This window comes from Fulmarus glacialis, unplaced genomic scaffold (genome assembly GCF_000690835.1).
Source record: "Fulmarus glacialis isolate BGI_N327 unplaced genomic scaffold, ASM69083v1 scaffold7647, whole genome shotgun sequence".
In the NCBI taxonomy this organism is placed as follows: Eukaryota; Metazoa; Chordata; class Aves; order Procellariiformes; family Procellariidae; genus Fulmarus; species Fulmarus glacialis.
In genome coordinates, this window is record NW_009225024.1 from 30,969 (window position 1) to 50,720 (window position 19,752).

The 19,752-nt window shown below is 43.7% G+C and overlaps 1 protein-coding gene across 1 annotated transcript in view; it reads left to right on the forward strand.

Moving 5' to 3' along the window:
• Nucleotides 1–17,351, forward strand: part of KIAA1217 (KIAA1217 ortholog) — a gene marked incomplete at its 5' end in the record, with an annotated part of 42,876 nt that extends 25,525 nt beyond the window's left edge. The window contains 6 exons of the mRNA XM_009582339.1: nucleotides 5,506–5,660; nucleotides 6,284–6,430; nucleotides 10,251–10,370; nucleotides 13,872–15,560; nucleotides 16,016–16,138; nucleotides 16,857–17,351. Coding sequence (XP_009580634.1) covers nucleotides 5,506–5,660; nucleotides 6,284–6,430; nucleotides 10,251–10,370; nucleotides 13,872–15,560; nucleotides 16,016–16,138; nucleotides 16,857–17,351 — 2,729 coding nt within the window. The remainder of the gene's footprint in view (nucleotides 1–5,505; nucleotides 5,661–6,283; nucleotides 6,431–10,250; nucleotides 10,371–13,871; nucleotides 15,561–16,015; nucleotides 16,139–16,856) is intronic.
• Nucleotides 17,352–19,752: the final 2,401 nt, after the last annotated feature.

Here is a 19,752-nt window from a genome sequence, read left to right on the forward strand (position 1 = left end):
GATAACCAGCTGAACACGAATTTCCCCATATTGCAACTGAGCGAGTGAGTTTGTCCTCTGGAAATAAAGACTCCTTACGAGCAGGAGAGTAAAAGTACACCTTGCTTTTGACAGAGATGAGAGTGTCTGTATACTATACTATATCTATATCTAGTATACTGTGTTCAGTTTAGCACTTAGAAGTTTAGCATTACAGAGAGCTCTGGAAAGAACCACAAAGAGTTTGAGCACAAATGATCGTACCATCAGAAACCTAAAAAGTTCTTTTTGTATACATATTTGTTATCAAAAGAAGATCAAGACATGCCTGAAGTTTCTGAGGGTAAGGAGGCCTTTTAACTTTGCAGAACATGTTCCGACAAGTTCCAGCAATTGGAAGCTGAAGCTAGAAAAAGCCACATTAAAAGTTAACTGTCAAATTTTAACATTTAGAGTAACTTAATCGCTGAAATTTAATTATGAACACTACAAACACTCTGCCACTTCAAATCTTTAGCAATACTATGCTGCTCAGGCACAAGCTCTGCATGATGCAAGACCTGCTTAAAGAAATCCTTGAACCTATGTTAAGTTGAAAGTCAGACTATTTGATTTTAATAATCCTTGCTAACTTCGTAATCTTAAACTATAAATACAACCAATGTTTTAGATGAGTCCCTCAGAGGTCTGAAAATGACCTGTGATTCTACATAACTGAGTTGTCTTGGAGAAGTGGATAGATATGTAGGAATGAATGAGTGTTTTTCACAGTAAGCATTCTGGCTGCCCACAGTTGTGGTATAGATATACCGAGTTTCAAGTTGAATGTGAGTCAGACTGCGACCCTGTAGCAAAAAAAGTCAAACATCATAATGAGATGAACAGGAATATCTACAAGACACATGAATCTGCTCAGCAGTGGTGAGCTTTTACACAGAAATTTTCAAACTCAATGTTTTGGACTTCAAGAAAGACTTAACAAGTAGGAGGGAGTCAAGAGGACAGCAATGATAATGACCAGAGCTCTAAAAAAAACATGATCTCTGGGGAACAAAAAGAAAGAATTGGTTTTGTTTAGCATGAGGAAGTGAAGGCTGAGGAAGGACAAAGCAATCTCTGAATACATCAAAATCTGCTTAAAAAAGAAAAGACCAACTTGCTTTGTGTGGGTAGAACAGCAGTAGAAGTTGGCAATTGCAACAGGAAGATCCAGTTCAGGTATTAGGGAAAAACCTTGTAATGATAAGCAAAGTGAAGCACTGAAGAAGGCTGTATGAGACAATGAGGAGGATGTAAGACCCCCATCATTGGAGAGAATGGCTTAGACTAGTATTGATCAAGTATTATATAGGTAGAGCTATTTTGTGGTAGCAGCATGATGGGGTGTCCTTCCAGTCCTATTTCTTTCATATGTCTGAATTTCTTCAAAGTTCAAGGAACAAAGAAGATGCCTCAGCCAAACCTTGGATTTACCTCATTAGCCAAACATGAGTCAGCTGCAAAATTTTTACCCAGCTACTTAAACTATAGTCCATCTGGCTCAGCGGTCTGTCTCTGGCAGAGGCAATGGGAGATACTGTCTGTGGGCAGCACAGAACCTGGCCATCTTTTGCAGTCTGCTAGCACTCCCTCAGCCCCTCCAATTGATATTAGAGAGAATATCCCAGCCTCCTCCTTTTCGTGTTCATTATGGACCTTTTATCCAGTAATTCCTCTATACCTGCTTATACCATTTGCTTCCCCACTGCTGTGGCAGCAAGCTCCAGGAGCTCACTCCCCATCCTGTGAAGGAGCTTTCCTTTATCTGTTTTAAAATGCTCTCGTACCGGCTTCACTGAGTTCCCCATAGTTGTAATATTCTTCAATTTGGCAAACAGCTCTGCATTCCCTTTATAAAATCATGAAGGCAGTGGATAGACCTTGATCATATCCTGGAGGTCTCAGCCTGCCCCGTGGGCTTCAAACTGCAAACTTGCAGCCTTTCTGGCCTCTCCATCTAGGCCAGCTGCTCCCTCCCCAGGCTCGTTTCAGTTACCCTTCTTTAACTCCACTGTGTCCTTCTGGAGCTGTGGAGACCAGAGCTGCATGCTGCACTCATGGCGTTGGCATGCCAAGGTTGTAAATAGCTGCAAAATGATGCCCTGGGGCTTGTGTACACAGATTCATATAGAATTTGGGAAGAGTGTTTTCAGATCCAGCGATTTGTTCTGGGGGCAACTTTAGCACTGACAAGTTGTGGCTCCTTGGATGTTTCACAACATACATGTTTAAAATAAATTCTGTTGAACCTCATAAAATAATTTTAGAATTCTGGCACCATTCAGTGAGGTTACTGGCTATCAACACAATTATCTTGTATAATGTGTGACATAAATAGAAAATGTCAGTGAAAATAAATACCATATGGGTGCAGTGAGCTGTGGCATCTTAAAAAGTGCAGAACACAATAACAGAGAAGTTTTGTAACTCGCATAGTTAACTAATCCACTTCTAGAATACAATTTTGCACAGTGTGTAGCCAGCAGATTTAAGGAGAAATTTGATGAGATTGAGACATTTGCCTTCTGTTGTGCATAATGAATCCTGTAATAGTAACATAAATAAGGGAACAGCTAAACTTTTCCTTAATATCTGATTAAGTATCTCACATGCCACCCAACTTTTCTATGATTCAATATGAAAATTTCAGTATCAGTCTGCTGTAAACTAGAAAACTGAGCAATATAAGGAAAGAGAGACCACCTACCTACTAATATAGTGCATAAGACTTTTTGGACATAAATTAGAGGAGTCCTCCGTTGGCTTTACTGCAGAAGCCAGATAGATCACGTTGCCAGAATATGTTGTCTCAGCCATTCTCCACACAGAACCCAATTAAGAAACTCTTTTTTTTTTTCCCCTGCAAAGCACAAAACAAAGTAAAATTACACTCTACACAATTTTGCAGATGACTCTCTAAATACTTCTTTAATGTCTTGACTCTAACTCATCTTTGTTACCAAGATTGTTCAGTGAAAAATAAGCATGTCTCTAGCATGTGCATTAGAAGGTGGGCTCCTTCATCTCTCTTTTTGCCTTCATATGTGAGAATGCCCTGATTTTTGCAAGTGCTGAGTGATCAGTAGCTTCCATTAAAGACAGTTTGCTTACTTGACTACAAAGGCTGCCTCAAGGCAGGCATTATTATTTTGACATCGTTTTAAGACATGTTGGATTTTTTTGGTGCAAGTAGAAATTTGTATGGTGGGGGAAATTAATTCCAGTCTGGCTGTGCCTGTTGAAGAATGTTTCAGTTCTGTGAAATGGCTGGCGGTGAACAACTCCCATTTTTTTCACAGAAGCGCTGAGCCCTTTGGCACCAAGGAAGGTACCATAAAGTAGCGGGTTTGATCATGGTTAGTCTCTAAGTGAATTGTACTTGTCCATTTACTCCTCCCTCTGTAAATATGCTAGAAGAACATAGCCATAAGAAAAAAAAAGTATTTGAATAAGGTCTTCTCAGTTTTTTTCCTCCAAAGTTTTTTTTCCCTTCCCATTTAGATTGGGGAAATAAAATTGTTTAGTAAAGAAAATAGAAATCCAGCTTTGAAGTTTTACGTCTTGCCTGGTGTTGTTGCATTGACTGTGAGCAAACCCCATCACAACCTCTCCTTAACGACCCCAGTTAAGGGATACGAGGGGATTAGCCTTCGAAAGCCTGTGCACCTGCCACTCACTGACAATTTCTCTTGCCTGTGTTTCTCATTTTTATTTCCCATTTTCAACACGGAGATGGATGAATGTCTCGCAGCTGTGAAAGAGATGGTAGGAATCATTCTGTCTTTGTGCCTTCCATGTCTCTCATCCAGCCTTGCTCTTATTAAGTGTGTGAAAAACTTTGGTGTTCTTGCAGTCAGAGCCAGTAGCAGTTTGAGGGTAATGGGTTGAGCCCATTAAAAGGAGTAGGGGTTTGCACAGGCCCCACATCATAGTTTGTTAAACGCCATCTTAGAGAATTACTCTGGTTTTACAGCAGCAGTAGTACATCTGATGTCACGAAGAACTTAGTGGTGCATATTGACCAAAGAAGTGGTCTAATGTAAAGTGCATCTGGAAATTCACTCTTGTTGCAATCCTGCGAGTGAGTGCCGGATAAGCAGGGAGGGAGATAATACAACAGAGCATTTCTTTAAGCTTAAGGAGTTTCAGAGAACATTTGGGCTAAGAAGGGAACAAAGATGAGGCCGGGTCAGACAAGGGCTCCGTCCAGCCCCAGGGGCCAGCCGGCGCGTTGGAAGAGCCTGACATAGCCCCGGGAGCAGGCAGTTATGCAATAACTTGCCCAGAGGGAATACTTAGGCCTAAACAGCTGGGTAATCCCAAAAGCAGGAGGTTTTATCTTTCTGGGTTATATTTATTCCAGCTATTTATATAACACTGAGAAGCTGCAGAAAGATTGTTCTCTCACTCTTGAAAACAAACCTTGTAAACAGCAGCGTGAACATGGTGGCTGTTGCCATGTATGATGCTTACTTAGCCTGTGACCAGAAACACATAGAGACAGGTCACGAGCAAGGTAATGCTTCTGGAAAAAATGCCATCCATTGATGGTGGGGAAGAGGAAGTGGCAGCTGGGTGGGGAAGCATTGTGGTGGGGAAATACCAGTTTGAGAAACTAGTCTTCTCTTGGAAGACTCTCCTTGGAAAGCAAGGGCTGGCTCTGCTCAGCTCTTGGATTTGGTATTTGAATCTTTGTGGGTTAGCAAAATATACATGTAGGGGTCTTATATATTAATTCAAAGGCAAACTTGTGCATTCCTGGAATAGTTAGTAGTAAGTAAAGTGAAAACAAATGCTGTCTTAGAAGAGAAGCAAGTGCAGTTGCCCTTGGTGCTCTCCTGCCCTGCTTAGGGGCGAGAGGACTCATTGAACTGGAGAGGTGGCATTTCCAGAGCAGTGTTTACATTTTCCCTCTCAGCCTTTGTCTGAACTTAGCTAGTTTTGTCCAACTATAAAATGGACAAAACTCTACAGCTTCTCTCCTAGCGCCAGCAGCACCTGCCAGGCAGAACAGAAATGTGTGCTGGTTGCTTCAGAATTGCTGAGAACAACAAGAAGCCTCCAGGTTTGGTGTCTTGCTAGTAGCCACATCAGTGGCCACACTTTCAAAGGAAGCTACAGGGCCACTATCTGTAACCAGGTACCTAGCTGAACCTGCACCTTACATGCTTCTTTACAAGTGATTGATTTGCAGAAGTGCGCTGTGCTGTCACACTTGTACACCAAGGGCTGAAACCCAGCCACAGTGACGTGGCGGACAAGAGTTTTGCTGAAAATTTCTGGGTAAAGTGACATGACAGTGCAAGTGCAGCACTGTCTGCTTTTGTTCAAGGCATTTTCACTTGAATCCCAAATGTGTTTCTATTCATATATATTTAGCAGCAGGACCTTTTAAGACATTTTTTTCCTTTCCAATTGAGGCAGGGATGCAAATACTTTATCCGTCCTTCACCTATGCTCACTTTGTGCTGCTCTGTTTACTTGCAGAAGAAGTTCCTGATGGAGAACAGGATAATGACAAACTGACCAAGTCTCCACCTCCTCCACCTCCGCGGCGCAGTTACCTGCCAGGTTCAGGACTAACCACAACGAGATCAGGAGATGTCGTCTATGCAGCCAGAAAAGAGGCTGCTGCTGTCAAGGTTTGATGATTCAGACTCTAGGCAATCAGACTGTTGATGAGTGCCTGGCACAGAGAAACATTCCCAGGCTTGGGCTGTGTCTATAAACCACAAAATAAGTTGAGACAGAGCTACGTCCTGGAGAGCTACTGAAACTGCTTCCCAGGAAACACTACTGTTAAGCCAAATGAACAAGTAAGGTTTGATCAGTTCTGTTTACAGGAGTCTTGCTGCTCTTATCTCCTAGCAATGTAGAAGGCAAGTCGCAGACTGCTTTCATTTAGAGTGGTAAGAAGATTAAAAATAAAAAAAGCACGCCTTACTTAGATGGGGAAGATCAGCTCAGATTTGAGAGTGTTTTTACAGAAATGTTGCAAATTAGTTTCTTTGGGCTTCCTTTCCCCATCTGTTCTGTTCCCTGAAGGAAGTGGAGGGAAGTCCAAGTTAGGAAGCTTTTTAATCTGTGAACATGCTATCACATCAGCAATATTGGTTGCTTTTGAACTGATGAAGTAGCAGTCTCCTTAAAAAGGAAGAGGGACCTTGCAACAGGGGAATTGCAGTAGTGTTGAATTTTCTGTGTTTGCTTTGCATCAGGAGGGCTCAACTATATTTTCTCTCTGTGCCTTCTCATCCCCTTGTAGGAATGCAGTGAAGATGCTGGGCAAATAGCACAACCCAAAGCCCCTAAAGAGGATCAGGCATTGTCTCGGAGCACAGGGCATGCTGTAGCATCAGCTGCAAAAGATGAAGAGGAAGAGGAAGGAGATAAAATAATGGCAGAATTACAGGTATGCCCTTTGGGTTGCACATGAAGACACCTGTGCCCAATATCACTTCTAGGGCCTCGGCACAATTTATAGCTCAGAACATGAAGGAAAGTAGGTCTGCCAGTCTCACTCGGTCCCACTTTATTGCGCTGGGTGGTACACGTTTTGTAAGCACCACCCAAATTTTGTGCAAGAGGTCTGGAGCTGAGAGAGTGGTCAAGAGTGCAGGGGTTACCACTGGAGAATCTTACACACATAGATGGGTCAAGTCAAATATTGGTGTGCATTAGGTGTGGTTGTCCCTGGCCTAGCATTTTCCACTTAGTACCAGACCGGCAAGGTGCTGAGAGCCCATCATTCGTGTTAACATTGGTGGGAACAGAAGATACGGGGTCTGCTCCTGGCAGGTTGTGCTTACTTGTTCTGTGCCATGGTCCAGTGTTTCCCGGAGTGTTTGAACATTGAAACATTTGCTGTTCCCTGTTGTGTAACTGGTACATTACTCTGCCATAGCAGAGTGGCATAGGAGTAGTGCTCTCTTGCTGGTCCTTCGCTTGATAGCACATAGGCCGGTTTAGTTCAGTTAGATGCTGCAGTAAAAGCCAACTATTCCAGCTACCATCAGCGAGCTCCAGCTTCCCAGGGGCACCCTCTGTCCTCTTCCATGCCCACGTGAGGAAAGGAGATGTGGATCAGCTTACCTGGCTGTAACTTCTGTTGTTGGGGTGTTTCAGAGCACTTGTCACAACATGAGATGATCCTGCTGTCCACCTGCCAAAAGGTGGGTTTGGTGCTGCCCAGGGAGTGTTTGCAGCACAGGAGACATGGATATTAAGCAGCAACTGTTACATGTGATGAGTGCACCCTGCTCAACTCTCACCCACCAGCGCTTCAAACTGCTGGTTTGCAAGTTTACCTGCAGTGGTTTACCCTTGTCCCCTGTTTGTGTGCTAATGGCTACTGTGGCAGGATAGCCGGGGACAGTGAAACTGTCATTGTCTCCTGTCTCCAGGAAAGCAACCCGGCTGCCTTGCAACTGGTGACAATGAAATGGAGGTTAAGGTCTGGAAAGGAGACTCAGGGGAGCTAAGGAGGACAAATAGACATGGTAGCTCAACAGGGAATGAGTGTTTGAGTGCTAGTTTTGGGGACAAGCAATGCTCATTTTAAACAAATACCAAAATATCAGGTACATTTTAAAAGGTTGACAGGGTACCATGTTTTAGAAAGGGCAAACTGCTTAATCCAGAAGCTACAGGCTCATTAGTGTGATATCAGTCATAGGCAGAATAATGGAAAATCAGGTACGGGATTCAATCAGTGAAGAACTAAAGAACAGATGTAAACAGTTATGCTAGTAAACACAGTAAAATGGCACACAGATCTGTCAAAGCAAACAACACTCTTTGATCAGGTAGCAGGTTTGACTGCTTGAACTGAATTGTATACGTATAAACATTTTTGTGAGTCATTTGATCAAACATCATACAACATTCTGATAAAAATCTGGCACCATCAAGTATATAAAAAAAAAAAAAAGGACAATTGAGAGCTGTATGGCTCTGAAAGTGTTGCCTTTGGTGCAGGTGTTTATAGTCAGGTCCCACAGACACCAGCTACAGGCCCAGTGCCACTCTGTATTTTCATCAATGGCCTGGAAATACATTTAAAATCCTTATTGTTTAAACCAGCTTAATTAAAACTAGTGAAGTATGAGAGCAGGGAGATGATAGCAATCATGTACTGGTCATAACACATTCACTGAAATATAAAGTCCACATGAAGAACATTAAATATAGGCCAAACCACAACTGTATGTCTTGGAAAGGAACAGGAGTTGCAGTAACAAGCTGACAGGAGGTCCCAGGTCAGTGCTGTTGCCACGAAGTTAGTGTCTGATTTGGGTGTAGACATGAGGACAGGGAGTGTTTTTATCTCTGTGTACAGGATCAGTGAGATCAGCACTGGGCTGCTGCATCCATGACTAAGTGTCCATGCATCCTCTATTTGAAAAGGCTGTTAAGAATATGAAGGTTCAGAAGAGACTTGAGTACAATGTGGAGGTACCTTCATGGCAAGTATCTTTTTAATCTAGGAGAAAAAGGCATACTAATATCAGTTGCTATAGCTCGAAATGTATTTGGACGCTATTATAGATATTTCGGACAAAAGTGATAAATAAACAAATTACAAAGGGAAATAATGGATTCTTCACCACTTAAAGTCTGAAGGACTTTGAGGATGCCTTTGTAGATGGTATGCCTAACTCAAAAACACATCACTAGTCTCACAAATGGGTAAGCTGGGGAAAGTCCATACCTGTATTATGAGGAGTGAGACTACTTTGTCTAATAGTTCTATGTCATCTTAGGTACTCTGGTCTATAAACACATACAAATAGGATGTAATGGAAAATCAGAAGAAACTCTACAGCCTGATTTTTGCTCTGGATTTTTTCATTATTGTTACTTTTCTGATTTTGCATAAACATGCAATACATATGAGGAGTACAATAGTTAAAGAACAGGCCTGATTCTAATCTGTAATCAGGGCTATTAATTTCATGAGAGTTGCCAGGAATTAAATAATTTCCCTAATACATAGTATACAAATACAATCTTACTGTGTGTCACAGTGCGTTTGAGTCCTGTAAGCACTCCTCCCTCATTCCCCTGGCTGACACAGATGTCGTGCCTGTACGTCTCACCAATGGCAGACTGTGCCATTAGAGGCCTGCAGAAATCCCAGTAATGCACACTTGGAGCCAGCTCTGCGCAGTGGTGGCAGTAATGGTTCTGCTCCTCTGGATCTGGGAGCCAGCTGGAGAGAGAAACCCAAGGGAAATGGAAAGACGATAGCGAGGCAAAGGGCTGAAAAGTCCAGGCCATGCCCTGGAGTACACATGGTGGGAGGCCAGTGGTTCGCAAGCCCATATATTGGGGTGTTTCCAGACCAGGAGGAACCTGAAGTGGACTGTCGCCATCTAGAGCATTAGTGAGAGCTGTGGCAAAGACACACACCACCAAGTTTTAATAAGTTTGTGTGGGGAGAAGTGGTGCATGCATGATGTGCCATGAGACAGACAAATCTGGGAGCTGAGTGGACAGCAAGGGGTGGGGAAGAGGTATTAGATGCCACCTTCTCTCATTTATTAAATGTGTAAGGCCTGCTGCTCCCACCTCTTCCTCACATTTCTGCAGGCAACATACAGATCACTTCCAGATGAGAACATCTGGGGAAGAAAATACGTATTTCCGCTCTGTTGTCCTATCCAGGGAAACAGCAAACCCCTGCTAATGGGAATGGAGGTGAGAAAGCATAAAAGAAGCACAAGAGAAGTGTTTGGGGATAGTAAATGGAGTAAAGAGAGCTGAGCTTTGGGATTCATTTATTTTAACTCATAAAACCTTAGGTTTAGTTATGAAGTGATGTGTGGTCGAGGCCAAAATATGTCTGATAGGGATTTTGAGGAGATACCAGACACTAGGAAGTAGGTAGTGTCGCAAGCCCAAAGTTTGTCATGGCCTTCCTACTTAAGTTTGGATAGTTTGCAGCACCTCTGTGTGCCTTCATCTCCCCATCTGTAAAAATAGAAATCAAGCTTGTCTCCCTGCAGGGGACATTGAGGTCAGCATCATGAGTTAGACTGCAGTCTCGGCAGATTCGAGGGTGTGCCCTCTTAGTCTGATAGTCTAAAATCTCTATTATCTCATGAGCTTGTAAATAATGTTGTTGAGCTGTGAATGTTAAAAACAAATGCTCTCTTGTAGTTGGTCATCTCCAGACATTTCTGTATAAAAGCTACTTGGTCTCCTGATAACCTGCAGTATTTATTTCCTAGGCTTTCCAGAAGTGCTCTTTTATGGATGTAAACTCAAACAGTCATGCTGAACAGTCCAGAAATGATACACATGTTAAAGACATAAGGCCTGGAACTTTAATGCATCACAAGGAAAAGAAGGTAACAAGTGGCATTTGTAAACATGCCACCCGGTCTTGGCATAACCTTCTTTCCTTCAAAACTAATCTTATATCTTGTGTCCTGTTCTCTCTAACCCCCACCCACCACTGCCCAGTGGTTTCCTTCCTTTTATCTCAGTATGGCTCAGAAACGCTCATATGAAACGTTGTATCAATCTATCTACATTATGTGTCTCATAAGCAATTATACAAGGGTTGCATGAAGTTTTATGATTCTGTGAAAGCAAAATTAAAAGAGGATCCATCAGTTTCTGCCAAAGAGATGCTCGTACTCCTCAGAACATCCTTCCAGTGCTGTTCTGGCAATGGATGGTGAAGCATCTCTCCTAAGTTTTGTACTTGTCTTGAGAAGAAACACTGGTTCTTCTCAGTCTCAAGAGCCACTTTAGAGAATTTCTGCTTTATTTTGGTTCATTTGTTGGTCCCAGAAATAGTTATTAGATATTCAGAAATCCATTCAGTTTATTGGAAGGTAGAGTCAAGGTGGATGGGCCGAATTTGCCCTTATTCTGAAAGTTAATGCCCAAGATTCACTCTTCGGTGATGGGACTTAGAAGAGGTGCCACATGTCTGGGGCCATAGCCAAGTTGGGGTGAATTTCATGGTTGTGTCTGGACTGGGGTTGCCATTTGAGCTGATTGGTCCTAGTGGGCAGCCAATGTGCAGGATGAAGAAAAGGACAAATATTTCTGCCTTTGCAGACCTGTTCTTTAAGTTTAAGAATAATGACTTGAATCGTTACTGGGTTTACGGAGTCGTACAGGCATGACAGCTTGTCAGCCAAATGCCAGTTTGCAATGAAGGGGGGTATGGTGGGGAAGAAAACACGGCTCTTCAGCACAGCATTTCAACTTTGTCATGCATTTTGTGTGTGTATGCGAATTGGAAATAGCAGTAATACCTTCTCTGGTGTAACATCATGAGTAGCTCCCCAAGGATTTTATGGGAGACATTGCACTTCAACTTCATTTGACAGAAACTGGCAGGGAGAGAGAAGATGACTGACAGGTCCTCAAGGCAGAGAAGAACCCAGCTGCCCTAACCACAGTGAGCTGCATCTGCATAGGGCACTGCAGCTGTAAAGCACAAGGTGGCAGCTAGATGGTGGTGTCTGATACATTATTAGCATCAAAATCCATACCTCCCCCAGAAGGTACTGCTGCCAGGTCAGGGCATTGCACACAAGGACTTGGCTTGGAGCTGTCTAAACAGCAGTTCTGGTTTAAAGCTGCAAACACCTGGCTGGGTGAGGGTACAAGTTCATGGGTATGAGTAAAAGGGAAAAACTGCTTTGTTGTGGAGTGTATGACAGTGTTACGGAGGGAAAAAAGTGTGAACATATCTCTATTTGTCCTCATTACTACTGGTGTCAGAATGAGAAGATCATATTGTTACACAAAAACCTGGGTCACCACTCAAGACGCTGCACATCCTGCAGCACAAATGTTTCTTTGAAAGGTGCTGCCAAGTAATTGCCATAAACTGCTATTTATTGGAATGACATAGAGTCCAGGAAATTAAGGTTAATGAGATCTGGTTTTGTCATCTGACATGACAGTATGTTTGTTGGCTTTAAATATGGAGCCTTATGGTCATGATAAACTCGTAGAGGAAATGAATTTTGTTGTGGTTTTAATTTTTAGTAGAAAGGCAGCAGTTCCTAACATGAGATATATTGTGCAATGACACCACGAGGTGTTGCACTGATGCTTGGAACAGGAAGTGGAACTTGCTAAAAAAGATATAGAGAAATGGGAACTCAGTCACTGAGTCAGCATATCCACAGGCAACAAGTGCCGTTAAATGGCCTGACCTAATTCTGGGAGCTCTGACATGTAATGGACTGGAAGGCGCCTACCACTTAGCAAGTCTGGGCCTGAGGTGACCATGAGCCCCGGCGTTTTGTTCTGATACCAGCTCTCAGCACAAAGTGCAGACAGCGTCAGCCTGCCCACTGATGCCTCGCTGGCTGTGGCTGGTTTGCATGATGGCTCCTCCTTATTTAGAAATATGAGAAATGTCAAGGTATCCGTGGAGCAGCTGCACAGCCTTGTTACTGCTAATAAGCCTTTGTAGAGATGAACTGTGACTCTAGTCTATTGCTGACTTTCTCGCTCCTGCATTTTGATTGTGTGTAAAGTTTTTCTGTGTAAAATCTTCAGACAGTATATAAGAAAATATCACACAAGATGTAGAAACTATAGCTTGTGAACTTCTGTATGCATGGGGAGTGCATGCAGTAGCCAACCTGTGGATTTCTGTACCATCACTCATTCTTCTCAGCTGAGAGAGAGATTCTCCTGACTGATCTGCACGCCTTGATGCTCGTATAAGTATAATCTGTCCTTCTGGTGTGTTAGGAGTCAGCTTCTAGTCTCAAGCCGTGTTAGCAGTAAGGCTTTTGGCTCACTGCCTTCAGGCACTTGAGGCCAGATTCATTTCCTTCTTGGCGAGCCGTCTTTTGACTGTAGATTTCTCTCTTGCTCGTTCATAGGCATGGTGTCTCTTCAGGTCATTCCCTCACCCTGATGATTGGTGTTTATCCTAAGCTAGCACTTAACAAACCAAGCCCCAAAGAAAACCCTGGTGTTATGAAACAGCATCTCCAGGGGACCTCGTTTGAAAATAAAGAAAAAAGTCCCCTTAAATTTGTATTGCTGGGAATATACTACTTTTGAGCTAGTGGATGACGTCTCTGTGTGCTTCTATAAATGAATGTTCGGAGTTGCTTCTATAAATGAATGTAGCTCAGTGTTTCATTCTGCACTTCCACGGGCGCTGCAGTGTGCTGCTGGTAATTTTGAAGGAGTACTTTTAAGCTGTGGCAAGGATTTAGAAATGCTCAGACTGTGATCATATTAACTGTGATGGAACAGCGGTTCGCAGGTGTGAGCAACATTAGAAGCAGCAAAATGTCGTAATTTTAAAATCAGCTTTTACAGGTACAAAACTTCCATTCAAAGTTAGCGAGACTCTTGCTTTTGGTACTCTGGAGAGCTAGCAAGCCGTAGCGCCCTGCTGTCAGCCCTTCTACGTCAGGCTCCCTTTGATGTGTCCCAGCAGAACTTAATCAGATACTGTGAATCTTTTCAACTTCAATCTTATACAAACTAGGGATTTTTTTTAACTGGAAAGTAAGCAGGTCAAGGTAGCACTGTGCTGGAAATAAGGTAACTAGTGTGCTTTTGCATATTCTGGAGGCCTTGTTAAGACAGGAGCCCTAGGTAGCAACCCAATGCTGGCCGCATGAATAGCACAGAGCAGTAACATTATGCGCTGTTCTGCCAGAATTTGGAATTTTGCCCCGAAGAAAGACAGGAATCCGATGACAACTTCAGACATGCCTCTGCAGCAGTAAACAGAGTGGTGAGTTCATGAGGTCTGCGCTTCCCCTGAAAATATGATGATTTATTTTGGGGGAAAAAAAGTCCTGTAAAGGTAACAGCCCTGAATAACTAAGTAATCCGACTTTCCCCCTTAGGTGTATGGGGCTACAACAGGATCTCTCACAGATAGTGACCATCCTAAAGAGAAGAGGGAAGGGAAAACTGAAGAAGAATTGGGTTCTGATTCATCCAGCACAGCTGACAGTAAAATTGGCTTTTCAATGAATGACAGTCCTACATTTAGCAAGGGGTTGTTTGTAGACAGTAGAGACTATTCTAAGAAAAACCTCCAGAATATGAGCACAAACCTGTCTGGTGTCAGTTTGCCAGAGGATGACAAACAAAGAGGGGCTCAAGATATTTTAGGATCCCATTTTCCAGCCATTGAAACTGGAAAACAAAAGCCAAACTATGGACTCTCACGAGATGCGCGCCAGGGCCTGCTGCAGGGTGAAGCCATGCAGAGCGCGGGCAAGCATATCTCCATCAGCAGTGTTGCCCCTCTCATGATGCACACACAGGAGACTGTGGGGCCTCAACCTTCCTCGCAGGAGCAAGAAACTTCTGCAGTCAACTACAATCAGGTTGTGCTAAGACCCAGAGCGTCCAGAAGTAACAGTGTGAGCAGCATTGAAGAGACAGACTTTCCAGCTAACTCTCCAAGTGAAGACAACCCACCCACAGAAAACATCGCCTTCATGATTACTAAAACAGCTGTCCAGGTCCTCTCAAGCGGGGAAGTTCACGATATAGTCAGCCGAAAAGGTGGAGATGTGCAAACAGTAAACATTGATGTGAGGAAGGACGTGGCGTCAGAGAAGGGTATCCCAGAAAACACAGACAGCGAAGACCCAGTGGTGTGTCTGGACAAAAAACCTGTCATCATCATTTTTGATGAACCGATGGATATTAGGTCAGCTTATAAGCGGCTTTCTACAATTTTTGAGGAATGTGATGAGGAGTTGGAGAAAATGATGACAGAGGAAAAGATAGAAGAGGAAGAGGAGGAGGAAGAAAATGAAGCACATGAGATCTCTGAGAGCCAGAAGGAAGAGGCACCAGTAGTTAATGACAGAAGAGCAATCGCAGAGTATTCAGCAGCTCACAGTCTCAACGAGCAGTACGTATTTAACCTTCAGTCTTCCTGTGACCCTGGAGAAACCAGACCTCCTCCACAGGAGGAAAGCACAAAGACAAATATTAACAAATACCGTCAGATCTATGGGCTAAACACAGAAGCAAACTTGGACTCTGCCAATCAGTTTGGAAGCAGGCAGGATTCTAAGAAAAAATTTAAGTTCAAATTCCCTAAAAAGCAGCTGGCTGCTCTGACGCAGGCAATACGGACAGGAACCAAGACCGGGAAGAAGACCTTGCAGGTTGTGGTCTATGAAGAAGAGGAGGAAGATGGGACCCTGAAGCAGCACAAGGAAGCAAAGAGATTTGAAATCACCAGGTCTCAGCCTGAGGACAGTGACAAAAGTCCTTCTGGGAAGCAAGAGGGACCCCCCGGAGCTGCAGTGTCCCTGTCTAGGACTGACGAAATTCGACAGAGTACATACCGAACGCTAGACAGCCTTGAGCAGACTATAAAGCAGCTGGAAAACACCATCAGTGAAATGAGTCCAAAATCTATCCCTGAAAGCACATACAGCTCTGAGGGAAGCACTGTCCCCTTCTCTGCCCAGATAGTACCAGAGACCCCACCCCGAGAGCTTTTAGTGCTGGATGAGAGCCTTGCTGGCATAGAGCCCCCTCCGTCAATCCCAGCCACTTCACGTAAGGTACCTTAGTCCGAGAAATCAAACCTCCAGCTGCTTTCTAAAATCTGCAATAATCACCATTAAACAAGAGGGTCTTGTGATTTGTTTGCTTCCTTTCAGGTGGCTTGTTTGGGCTCCCCACGAGGTGTCTAACAGCTAATAGACCGTTGGTTTTTTTTTTTTTTTTAATCTTTGCTGCTGATTGGTGATGGGCAAATGCAGGGGAGCTGGGTCGAATAATCCGCTGTGTGAAATGACAAGCGTCACTGACATAAAATCCAGGCTGATCAGTAGCTGAGCAGTTTTCTCCATTTGATTCTGGAAATTAACACCTGCGGTGTGAAGCTCCTGAACTTTCCCTGCATGTAGAACTGTGGCTTCTTTTTTGGCGCATGGTGTGCAGTCTCCTCTTCAAGCACACTGGTACTGATCATGCCTTCTTGTCTCCCTCCCTGCCCCTCCACTCGTTTCCGCAGGGCTCCAGCGCTGCCTCCCAGACAAGCCGGATGCCGGTCCCCATGGCCTCAAAAACTAGACAAGGAAGCATGGAGAAAGCAGGCAAACAGCACAAGCTGCAGGATCCACGCCAATACAGACAGGTAGTTTTACCCTAAACCCAGTGTTTGGATGGACATTTCATGTTGTTTGTTTATTTAAAAACTCCGGTAACTGACTGAGATTATACCAAATAACGGATGCCTGTCTTTCGAGTGAGGTCTAACTGGACGTCTTGGATCCTGGGGGCATGACAGTGTCTACTGATCTTTTCACCATGCTTGTGCATGCATGTCTGCAATAAAACACCTGCTGCTTTTTTTTTGTTTTTTTGTTGGGGTTTTTTTTTTAACTGTGGTATTCAGCTGTCAGCTGAATGATGTCAACTACCTGTTTACTTTCCCTTTGGTAAATGTGGCGGTTCCTTAGGAGAGCTAGGAATGCTTGTGTTCAGAGAGTCTTTACAGGAAGCCTTGGACACTAACCTGTCGGTGTAATAGATGGCAGTAGCTGCACATTAACTCTCTGGCCGGACATGTCTATTCACGTGTTAATAACCCAGGAGCATGGCCAATGTAGTGACTGGTCTGTAATCCATAGATCGCACCTTCTCGCGAAAGCTTTGTTGGCTCTTTCTCTGTCTCTATGCGCTCTTTGTTGGGCACTTTGGGTTTTCTACCAGGTCCAGTCCACAGCTGCAAGACTTAGCTCAGGCCTCGAACTGTTAATTCTTATTGTCCGTAGGGCTATTTTCCCAGGTCCTGTTGGTTTATCATGTTACTGGCTTTCTGACAAACTGTCTCCTGCCATCTTTGTTTGCAGGCTAATGGAAGTGCTAAGAAAGCTGGTGGGGACTATAAGGCTACTTCCCCTACCCTACCTGCTTCTAAGATCCCAGCCTTTTCTCCCACTTCTGGGAAAAGCAGCTCAGCACCTGCTTCTAGCGGTGACAGCTCTAACCCTCTTAATCCACCTACTAAAACCTCCATTCCTTCCTCTAACCTTCTCGGTCCTCAGACAGGTCGCATAACCTACTCTACCTCCCTCATCCCCTCTGTCTCTAACGGCTCCTCCAAGTTTCAGAGCCCCACTTACCCAGGGAAAGGTCACCATCTCTCCTTCTCACTACAGACTCAAAATGGCCGGCCACCCCCTCCTTCCTCCTCTACCTCCCCCCCCTCCTCTACCTCTCCCACTTCACTGAACCAAGGTATGAAGAGCATCAGGACAATCCACACACCTAGCTTCACCAGCTACAAGGCACAGAACGGAAATGCCGGCAAGTCCACCCCATCCACGGCCAAGGAGCCATCCTAAAGGCTAAGCACAGCACGCGCCCAAGTTCACCAAGGCTTTTTGTTCATTTTCAAAGAATCCGCAGCCAATATTTTAACCAGGGAATGTAACCATTTTGCTGTATTGCTGGAGGCTTAATACTAATCACGTGCTAAATACTGAATTACTACACTAGATTAGAGTGAAGCTTTTTTGTAAAACTGTTGCTGTTGTAATGATAAAAGAGCGTTTTCTTCCTTTAGGCAGCACCTCTTACAAAAAAGTGTGAAGGTGTGTGAGTGAACGTGAGTGCGTGTGCACAGCGGTGTACTGAGCATGGGAAAATGTGTGGTTAAAAATTTAGTAAGTTGTTTTGTATAAAGCTATTTTTCATTATGGGGACTCGAAGTGAACAGAGATATACTAAAGTGTGATTATACACAACTGTAAAACTGAAACTAAAATATTTTTCTTTTATTTTGGTGTTATTTAGCTTTGTTACAGATTTCTATTTTTGTCAACAAATGTCATGGTTTCTTTCGAGATCTTTTTGCCAAAACATTTTGATACTATTGTAATGTACATTTGAAAGTAGTATGCTGGACAGTAAACCTCTACACAAGAAACAGAACAAGACTGGTCTAAGTGTGTATGAGGTAACTCAACCTATTGCACTGCCATTCAGATCATATTTAAGAATTTGCCAAGCCAAGGAAGAAAAAAAAAAATTGTTTTACACATATAGGTAGTTGCTGATTACTTTTTTTCTTAGCTAAATCCACCCTTTTCCTTCAGTTTTATTTTACTGAGACCTGGTAACCCATTAATGTATTGCATTGTGGATTTTAAAATGTATACTTCTGTACTGTTCTGTATACTGGCAAACTTTTGTACATATCTATAAATATATATAAATAAATAAATACTGTATGTGGCTGGGCAGCACATAGAGTAGTTTTACCACACCAAAGTTAATTTTTATGCATGCTTAAAAATATATATGGAGAAGGGTTGAAAAAGATGGATATCAGTCAAATAGGAAAAAAAGCAAGAAGCTTGCATAGCTCATGGTTTTGTAAATAAATTTATTTGTATAACACCATAATGTAATATACAGAACTATGATAAGCAAAGATCTTTACAAAAATAAAGGGCTGCATGCTTATATATTTGTATTTTGTCACTAATAACTTTTATAATGGTTTCAATTAGCTGCTAAGCTGTTTGCCTGAGAGCATTAAACCGTCAGGAGAAAAATCGACTTTATTTTCCCCAGATTAAAGCCACACGTAAGTAGTAATTTCAAAATGGGGTCTTTCAAATTTACCTGGACAAAAGCTAATTGCTGGAACTAGCAAGAAAAAAAAAGCACCCAACCTTTGACTGATTGAACAAGGCATCATCTTTTCCACCTTTAAGTAATATTTTTATTCCTCCTTGTGAAACAGGAAGTTTCTGAAAAGTGTCAAAGAGCCCTCAGATGGTGCATCCCTTGCAGTGAGAGTAAATAAAGAATGTAAATGTTAACTCACACCTCACGAGCAGGACACACAGCCCAGTTCCAGCAGCGCTCATGCTGCATGCCATCCCCTCCGCTGGCGTGGCAGGAAAGGCCCCAGGCGCATGCGGAACACAGGAGCATCAGCGTCAGGCTGAGCGCCGAGCCCAGGGCAGGCTGGGGGGCTCCGGAGCCAAGGCGCAATTCAGCGTGCGCACACTGAACCACCGGCGTGAAGCCAGCTCCCTTCCAGCCGGGACAGGAAAGTGGTGGCTCCGAAGCCTGTTCCGGGACCAGCTGATTCCAGTGGGAAGAACCTCTCAAAAAAACTTCTGTCACGCTGCACACTCTGGACCACGCGCTTTCCAAGGGTGCCTTTTACCTCGTCAAGCATTGGGTACATTACTCCCTTGCTCTGAAGGGAACAAGCCTGATTTAATGCCTTATCTTGCTCCTGGGTAGGGCTAGTGCATGCCCCCACACAACAGACAGCAAATACAGAGAGCACCAGGGGGCTGGGTACCGCGCTTCTCCTTTATGGTACACAGCAAGAATACAAGTTCAAGCTAAATGATGGACATACTAGGTTTTGTTCTTAAGCTGTTGGTCTGATATCCCCCCAGGGAGCCAATACTTATTGAAAGATAGTAACTTGTCAATACCTGATCCTCCATGAGAGCAGTCCCCCGTGAGCCATTGTGCAGCCAGGCAGGGTCCCGATGGCAGACCTTGGCCCTCCTCTGCCCCTCAGCGTGCGCCTGGGGGCAGCGGCTCTGGCACTGCTCCAGCTGCTTCTCATGGCCTCTTCGGGCGAGGGGCTACAGCAGCACATTCTCTGTATCTGCCTGAATTTAGATGCTGACAGTAGTTGTATAAATAACCAAGGGTCCTGCACAGTCACTGGGCACGCAGCGGGCAGTAAGGCATAGTACGCCATAGGTAATT